The sequence below is a fragment of the Neolamprologus multifasciatus genome, chromosome 7, assembly GCF_963576455.1.
Source record: "Neolamprologus multifasciatus chromosome 7, fNeoMul1.2, whole genome shotgun sequence".
Classification (NCBI taxonomy): domain Eukaryota; kingdom Metazoa; phylum Chordata; class Actinopteri; order Cichliformes; family Cichlidae; genus Neolamprologus; species Neolamprologus multifasciatus.
In genome coordinates, this window is record NC_140445.1 from 125,766 (window position 1) to 135,000 (window position 9,235).

The window sequence follows — 9,235 nt, forward strand, 5'->3', positions numbered from 1 at the left end:
CAAAAATCCTTGAAAGAGTAGTTGTCAAACAGCTAACAGATCATCTGCAGAGGAATGGTTTATTTGAAGAGTTTCAGTCAGGTTTCAGAGTTCATCACAGCACAGAAACAGCTTTATTGAAGGTTACAAATGATCTTCTTATGGCCTCTGACAGTGGACTCATCTCTGTGCTTGTCCTTCTTGACCTTAGTGCAGCATTCGATACTGTTGACCATAATATTCTATTAGAGCGATTAGAACATGCTGTAGGTATTACAGGTATTGCACTGCAGTGGTTTGTATCATATCTATCTAATAGACTCCAATTTGTGCATGTAAATGGAGAGTCCTCTTCACACACTGAGGTTAATTATGGAGTTCCACAGGGTTCGGTGCTAGGACCAATTCTGTTTACATTATACATGCTTCCCCTAGGCAGCATCATTAGAAGACATAGCATACATTTTCACTGCTATGCAGATGACACCCAGCTCTATCTGTCCATGAAGCCAGATAACACACACCAATTAGTTAAACTGCAGGAATGTCTTAAAGACATAAAGACTTGGATGGCCACTAACTTTCTGCTTCTTAACTCAGATAAAACTGAGGTCATTGTACTCGGCGCTGAAAAGCTTAGAAATATGGTATCTAACCAGATTCTTACTCTGGATGGCATTACCTTGGCCTCCAGTAACACTGTGAGGAACCTTGGAGTCATTTTTGACCAGGATATGTCCTTCAACGCACATATTAAACAAATATGTAAGACTGCGTTCTTCCATTTGCGCAACATCTCTAAAATTAGAAATATCCTGTCTCAGAGTGACGCTGAAAAACTAGTTCATGCATTTATTACTTCCAGACTGGACTACTGCAATTCATTATTATCAGGATGTCCAAAAAACTCACTGAAAAGCCTTCAGTTAATCCAAAATGCTGCAGCAAGAGTACTGACAGGGACTAGAAGGAGAGAGCATATTTCTCCTGTTTTGGCTTCCCTTCATTGGCTTCCTGTTAAATCCAGAATTGAATTCAAAATCCTGCTCCTCACATACAAGGTCTTAAATAATCAGGCCCCATCTTATCTTAATGACCTTGTAGTACCATATCACCCTATTAGAGCACTTCGCTCCCGCTCTGCAGGCCTACTTGTTGTTCCTAGAGTATTTAAAAGTAGAATGGGAGGGAGAGCCTTCAGTTTTCAGGCCCCTCTTCTGTGGAACCAGCTTCCAGTTTGGATTCAGGAGACAGACACTATCTCTACTTTTAAGATTAGGCTTAAAACCTTCCTTTTTGCTAAAGCATATAGTTAGGGCTGGACCAGGTGACCCTGAATCCTCCCTTAGTTATGCTGCAATAGATGTAGGCTGCCGGGGGATTCCCATGATGCATTGAGTTTTTCCTTTCCAGTCACCTTTCTCACTCACTATGTATTAACAGACCTCTCTGTATTGAATCGTATCTGTTATTAACCTCTGTCTCTCTTCCACAGCATGTCTTTATCCTGTCTTCCTTCTCTCACCCCAACCGGTCGCAGCAGATGGCCGCCCCTCCCTGAGCCTGGTTCTGCCGGAGGTTTCTTCCTGTTAAAAGGGAGTTTTTCCTTCCCACTGTCGCCAAAGTGCTTGCTCATAGGGGGTCATATGATTGTTGGGCTTTTCTCTGTATCTATGAAGCGCCTTGAGGCGACATTTGTTGTGATTTGGCGCTATATAAATAAAATTGAATTGAATTGAATTAATAACAGATTAAATGCCATGTTCAGGCTGTCATTTTTAGCATCTACATGGATGTTAAAATCACCCACAATAATTATTTTATCTGAGCTCAGAACTAAATCAGATAAACTGAGAGAAACTCTGTGTAAGGCCCAGATGGACGATAGATGATAACAAGTAAGACTGGTTTCTGAGTTTCACAACTGGGGTAGTGACCGAAAGAACAAGATCGTGGATACAAGCGGCGGAAATGAGCTTCCTCCAAAGGGTGGCTGGCCTTTCCCTTAGAGATAGGGTGAGAAGTTCGGCCATCCGGGAGGGGCTCAGAGTAGAGCCGCTGCTGCTCCACGTCGAAAGGAGCCAGCTGAGGTGGTTCGGGCATCTGACAAGGATGCCCCCTGGGGGCCTCCTGGGTGAGGTGTTCCAGGCATGTCCCACCGGGAGGAGGCCCCGGGGCAGACCCAGGACACGCTGGAGAGATTATATCTCTCGGCTGGCCTGGGAACGCCTTGGTGTTCCCCCGGATAAGCTGGAGGAGGTGGCTGGGGAGAGGGAGGTCTGGGCCTCTTTGCTTAGGCTGCTGCCCCCGCGACCCGGCCTCGGATAAAGCGGATGAAGATGGATGGATGGATGACAGCTGGGGTGGACGAGGCTAAGCATCAGGCTTTCAAATGAATGTCTGGGTCTTTGGTTGATTAACAAGATGAAAATAAAAAGGAAACCTAAAATTCTTCAGTAAACATTTAAGGAGACGACTTTAGAGTGGTTTTAGTTTAAGTAAACAGAGTTTAAGAAACATGTCAAAGTGTTGGCAGCCCATCCCAGGTGACCTTACCTGTGTAGTAATTGTGCGCAGAACATCCAAACAGCTGATCTGGTCTCCAGGAAACAGAGGCAGATTCAAGTGAGTCAGTTTTATGGTGTTTGGTTTGGGAATCCTCAAAGGATCCTGGAGACCATCACAGAAGTCTGCCAGCTCACTGAGGAACACATTAGAGAATATTAAAGTCCATTAGAGACTATTAGACTATTACAGTGGAGTCCATTATAGTGCAGAACCATTTTTGATTAGTGTTAAGGTTAGAAACCTTCACCGAGCTCAGTCTCACCTGTACTGTATGACCTGCGAGCCACTGGGGTCAAATTTCCTCCAGGTTTCATAAAACATCTGGAGGTGATCATCACTCAGCATCTCAGCGTCCTCAGGGCTCGCTGTGTTGAAGAGCTCCAGGATGACAACGATGAACAGGTGGATCACCAGCAGGCAGAAGAGGAGGATGTAGGAGCTGAAGAAAACAATCCCCACCGTCGGGTTGGCGCAGTTACCAGGCTCAGGTAATTGCAGGTCGCAGTCTGGAGGCATGTTCATGATGGGACTCAACAGGTCGTGCCACCCCGAGGACGTGGTGATCATAGTCATGCTGATGATGCTGTTTCCAAATGTCTTGAAGTTAAACATGTCATCGATCATCATCTCATTCTTCACGTAGGCAAAGTTAAACATCCCAATGATGGAGAATGTGAACACAATTAGGAAGAAGAGCAGGCCGATGTTGAAAAGGGCAGGAAGTGACATCACAAAGCCCATAATCAGCATCCAGATCCTTCTGGCAAACCGAATGTGATGGAATGCTCCACATAAGGTGAACAAACGACCCAATCGCATAACAGAAAAGAAAAAGGGACTGACGAAATATTTTTCCAAGATGTCAGCTAAGAAGAGACCTGCAACAACAACAACAACAACAACAACTATTTGTATAGCACATTTAAGACCAAAGGTACACCAAAGTGCTTCATAAAAAGAAAAAAAAAAAGTGGGGTATACATACAGTGGTACATCAATAGAAGATAAAGAAGCTGGATAAAATATAGGGAATGTGCACTAACTAACCGAAAACGCTCGGTCAAACAGCTAAGTTTTTAACTGTGATTTAAATGAATGGATGGAATCAGAGGCGTGAATGGCAGCAGGAAGATTGTTCCAGAAGCTAGGGCCTGCCAGGGCAAAAGCACGGTCACCTCTGGTCTTTAGCTGGGATCTAGGCTGCACCAAGACTAATTGTCCTGATGATCTTAGGGCTCTCCTGGGGATATACGGATTAAGGACCTCAGTTGGTAAAAACTAGATTTAACTACCAAGGATCAATGTTCCCTCTAATGTTTCATGTGTCTGAGCGAACACACAAACTCCCTGAGCGTCCCTTGGACCACTGTGAGCAACAGCAGACGTGTGCACTGTGGTCACGCCAGCATCCAATCATCCAAGTTACATGTTTATTAAAGCAATCAAATTACAGCATTTACATTTATGTTTGACTACTTTTAATTAACTGCTTTAGCCCACTTACTATGAAAATGTTTTAAAAATTTGGTTTTGTAGCATGTATTAACAACACTATTGGAAGTAAAAATAACTTGAACTCCAATTTTGAAAACACAACTTTCTTTTTCTTTTTTTTTTAATAAAGCTCTGACTTGTATGATGAGTCTGTGGTCTGGGAGAGAGTCTGTAACTCTGTCTGCAACATACAGTAAATAATGACCAATGTTGGGCAATTAATTATTTAGTTACTTCTTCAAAAAAGTTACTGAGTTATGCAAACAGCTGTTTACCTAAAAATGCAGCCAAGGCGTTTTTTTAAATAAACATTTCAAACTATTTCCAGAACAATCAGCTGTTCTGCATCAAATCTGATGCCACACAAATTATTTGTGCTGCTCCAAAAAATAATTTCTGTCCACTCTGAGATGAAGGAGAACAACAGCCTGATACCTGCAGGCCTGACAGCAGCAGATGTGTCACTGCTGTAACACCTGTAACACTCAGCAGTCGCCTCATTGTTCTGACACACACAACAACACTATTGACTACACTACAGAATAACTACACACTGACTACACACTAACTACACACTGACTACACACTAACTACACACTAACTACACACTCCAAACACGCTAAACGTCACAAATCTCTCACATCTCAAAACTCGCTCTCTCTTTTTCTCTCTCTCTCTCTCTCGCCGTCACTCCTAAAACTTCCACCTTCCTAAACAACTAAATGTCATGTTGCCATATCATTTTTTGATTGGTCGACATGGTACATTTTTCCACCAATAGGAAAGGGAAAGGGTGGGGGTTGGTGTTGTTTTTGCTCACAGTCTTTCGAGCGTTTTCCTTATAAAACGCAGTTTTCACCGTTTCTTCCCGCAGTAAATATAAACAACAACAGTATTCAGGAAGAAAAACAAACATTGCAGATATTTTATCATAACTCTGGTTTTACGTGGCCGATCAACACAATTTAAAAACTGGTATAAAGTCCACACTTTGTCCGTCAGTTGTTCGTCTGTCCTGCTCACATCTCCAATGGTTGTACACGTTGTCATTAACATGGCTTCACTCCACATCAGCCGCTTTGCTAAAACACCGGTGTCGGCACATGAGGACGCTGTCATAGCCTGTCAGCGACGTTGATTAGCTGCGTATATACGAATGTGAATCGCATTATTGGCTGGACTTTGGGATAAGGTGGCATCGTTCTGATCCCATACAGGAGCAGCCAGTCACTGACTCACACTGCAAAACAGAATTGTTAAAGTTTTAATTTTAATTTCAATTCAGGTTAGATTTTTTTTTGTGCGCAGAGACCGTGCCAGCAGTGCGCAATTGCCCATGAGTGCAGCTTAGAGGGAACATTGCCGAGGATACTTGTTTGTCAAACTTAGCTGTTAAAGAGGACACCTAAGTTGTTAACAGTGCCAGAAAGAAAGGTGCCAAGGGGTCCAAGAGTATCAGCAAATTGGCCCTGTGAAATATGGTTGTCGAACAGCACGATTTCTGTTTTCTTCTTGTTCAATATAAGAGAGTTATCAGAGAGCCAATCTTTGACCTCTCTCAAACACTCTAGCAGACAGTGTACTGATGACCAAACATCACCAGAGAGCCGAAAGTAAATTTGAATATCATCAGCATAAAAGTTATAGGAGATATTATACTTCTCTAAGATAGAGCCTAGGGGCAGCATATACAATGAAAACAACATAGGGCCCAACACAGATCCCTGGGGCACACCGCACTAGAGGGGAGCAACAGAGGAAGAGCAAGTAAGTATGTAAGACCTGTCCGACAGATACGATCTCAACCAGTTCAGGGCATTACCCATTATGCCTACTGTATGCTCAAGCCTCAATAGGAGGATATTATGGTCAACCATATCAAAGGCAGAAGTCAAGTCCAATGAAACTAAGAACGTAGAGCACTCTGAGTCGGCAAATAAAAGAAGGCCATTAAGGACTCTCAGCAGCACTGTTTTGGTGCTATGGTGTGGTTTAAAGCTAGACTGGAATTTATCGCTGATATTATTTGCATCCAAGGAGGCCTGCGTCTGCGAGAGGACCATCTTCTCCAATGCTTTAGACAACAATGGAAGTTTGGAAATAACACAGACACTCCACACTCTTTCTTCTGCTTTTGATGCCATAAGTGGAGGTTTTCCACACAGGCTAGGTTTGGATTTGGGGGTTTTCCTCTTAATAATAAACACATTCATTTAGAAACTTCAGTTTGTGTTTACATGTGTTATCGTTGACAAATACTTTCATTGTTTGATCTGAAACATGTAAGTGTGACAAACATCAGGAAATCAGGAAGAGGGCAAAGACTTAAGACATTTTAAACTGCAGAAACGATGACACGGACTGACTTTAGAGTAAAAACAGGGAACATTGTACTGCCTGTTACAGCCCGCAGACATTTGCAGTAACTAACCAAACTGAGATCAGATAAGAAAAGAAGATTGTTTCTGTGTGTAGGACTCACCTATAATGGACAAAGTGAGAACCACAAAGTCCACAATGTGCAAGACATTTCTGAAGTAATGCTGTCTGAGTGCAATGATCTTCAGGATAAACTCAACAAGGAAGATGGCCAAAAGGATGAGATGGATCCAGTTCAGGACAAGTGACTTCTCCTCACTCTCATCATTAGTCTCCACCATTAGAACCACCATGTTGAAGAAGATAACCACCACCATGAAGATCTCAAAGTACAGAGCGGTGACCAGGTCAAACAGCCAAGCCAGGCAGCAATTCTGGAGACAAAGACGTAAGCTTTAAACACTCCGGCAGTCAGTCGGTTTGCTAACACTGCAAATAGTTTTCAGTAAAAACCCTCTTACAGGAGAAACTTTGTGATTCAATGTTATCTCAGTCACTGCTGAAACAGAATTTGTTTCTTCACCTCCACAGTAGGAGGCAACGGGCTAATATATGAAGGCTGGTGTAAGAGTCTGATTGACAACTGATGACTCTCTCTAATGCACAAAATGAGACTCGTCCTTACAGTCATTAATCTGACAGCTCTAACATTCATTACCTTTATTACTGCAACGCCTCCATACATGCCTTCACGTGGTACATATGAACATATATCCATTAGTATCTGGACTCTGATGCGTATTTTAGTGTCTGCACACCGTGAGTTTTAAAGGTTTGTAAAATATTCCACTAACTGTTGTTTCATGCAGTGCCCCGTTTTCAGAGGCTCAAAAGTGACAAACAGTAAAGCCCATTCCCTCATTATTCAATGAAAGTTTAAGCAGTTACAAAACCTGAAACTGATTCAAGGTGTTGTATTTCGGATCAGAGCATCTAATTGAGTCAAGGGGATACTTGAGGAGGTTGGTGAAACTCTTTGAAAGTCTACGATCAATACAGAGAGTTTACAACAAGATGCAAACTACTGGTTACACTCAAGAAGAGCTAGAATAGATTTTACCAGAAAACATCTGAAGGAGCGTGCACAGGTCTGAAAAACATCTTTGGGCCGATGGAAGTGAGATGAACTTTCAAATCAAATCACTTTTATTGTCACATCACATGTGCAGGTACTCTGGTACAGTACATGCGAGTGAAATTCTTGTGTGCGAGCTTCACAAGCAACAGAGTTGTGCAAAACTACAATAACATAAGAACAAGCAAAATATAAGAAATCTGAGAGTAATAAATACATGTACAATATAAGAGTGTATGCGCATTACTGGATGTGTATACTAAATATAAATATCTACGTGTGTGTGTGTGTACATATTTTACAAATTAAATAGAGTAAACAATAAAATAAAATATACAGAGGTTGGCAGTTGGATATTGTGCAAAACAAGTGGCATTTATATACAGTGTGTAGAGCATAATGTTGAAGCTCCAGTAGTGGAGGTGAGGTGTCTATGAAGTGTTCAGCAGTCTGATGGCCTGGTGGAAAAAGCTTCTCTCAGTCTGCTGGTTCAGGACCGGATGCTGCAGAACCTCCTGATGGAAGCAGTCTGAACAGTTTATGGCTGCGGTGACTGGAGTCCTTGATGATCCTCCCCGCTTTCCTCAGGCACCGCTTCCTGTAGATGTCCTGGAGGGAGGGAAGCTCACCTCCAGTTATCCGTTCAGAGCACCGCACTACTCTCTGGAGAGCTTTGCGGTTGTAGGCGGTGCTGTTGCCGTACCAGGTGGCGATGCATCCAGTGAGGATGCTCTCAATGGCACAGCGATAGAAGGTCCTGAGGATGCGGGGGCTCATGCCGAATCTTTTCAGTCTCCTGAGGAAGAAGAGGCGCTGCTGCGCCTTCTTCACTGTTTTGTTTGTGTGTCCTGACCACGTAAGATCCTCAGCCAGATGTACACCAAGGAAGCGGAAGCTGCTCACTCTCTCCACAGCAGCGCCGTTGATGGTGATGGGGGCGTGTACTTCTCTGCACCTCTGCAAGTCCACTATCAACTCCTTTGTCTTTGCGACGTTGAGGGTGAGATGGTTGTCTTGACACCAGTGGGTCAGGGCGCTGACCTCCTCCCTGTAGGCCGTCGCATCACCGTTGGTGATAAGACCCACCACTGTAGTGTCGTCCGCAAACTTCACAATGATGTTGGAGTTGTTAGTGGCCGTGCAGTCGTAGGTGTAGAGTGAGTACAGGAGAGGGCTCAGTACACACCCCTGTGGAGCACCAGTGTTCAGTGTGATGGGGGATGAGGTGGTGCTGCCCAGTCTGACCACTTGGCGTCTGTCAGACAGGAAGTTAAGGATCCAGCTGTAGAGGGAGCTGCTCAGTCCTAGATCCTGCAGTTTCCTGTCCAGCTTCGGGGGAACGATGGTATTGAATGCTGAGCTGTAGTCTACAAACAGCATCCTCACATACTCGTCTCTCTTCTCCAGGTGTGACAGGGCAGTGTGTAGTGTCAGGGCTATGGTGTCATCGGTGGACCTGTTGTGGCGGTATGCGAATTGTAGAGGGTCCAGTGAGTCGGGTAGTGAAGAGCAGATGAAGCCTCTGACTAGCTTCTCCAAGCATTTGCTCACGATGGGGGTCAGGGCTACAGGTCGCCAGTCGTTCAATGAGGAGATGGTGGAGGATTTGGGTACAGGGACGATGGTGGCCACTTTGAAGCAGGCTGGGACTACAGACAGAGAGTGGGAAAGGTTGAAGATGTGTGTAAACACTCCAGGTCTCCACTCCGGTCTCATGGTGTTCGCTGTGTCGAATCCAGC

General features: G+C 44.0%; 1 protein-coding gene across 1 annotated transcript in view; it reads right to left on the minus strand.

The window, feature by feature from the left end:
* The window catches only part of LOC146513329 (sodium channel protein type 4 subunit alpha B-like), a 47,999-nt gene that overhangs the window by 6,337 nt on the left and 32,427 nt on the right, over positions 1 to 9,235 (minus strand). Inside the window, exons 27-29 of the mRNA XM_085166442.1 lie at positions 6,524 to 6,794; positions 2,810 to 3,425; positions 2,536 to 2,680 (exon numbers count right to left, since the gene is read on the minus strand). Of these exons, the coding sequence (XP_085022568.1) occupies positions 2,536 to 2,680; positions 2,810 to 3,425; positions 6,524 to 6,794 (1,032 nt within the window). The remainder of the gene's footprint in view (positions 1 to 2,535; positions 2,681 to 2,809; positions 3,426 to 6,523; positions 6,795 to 9,235) is intronic.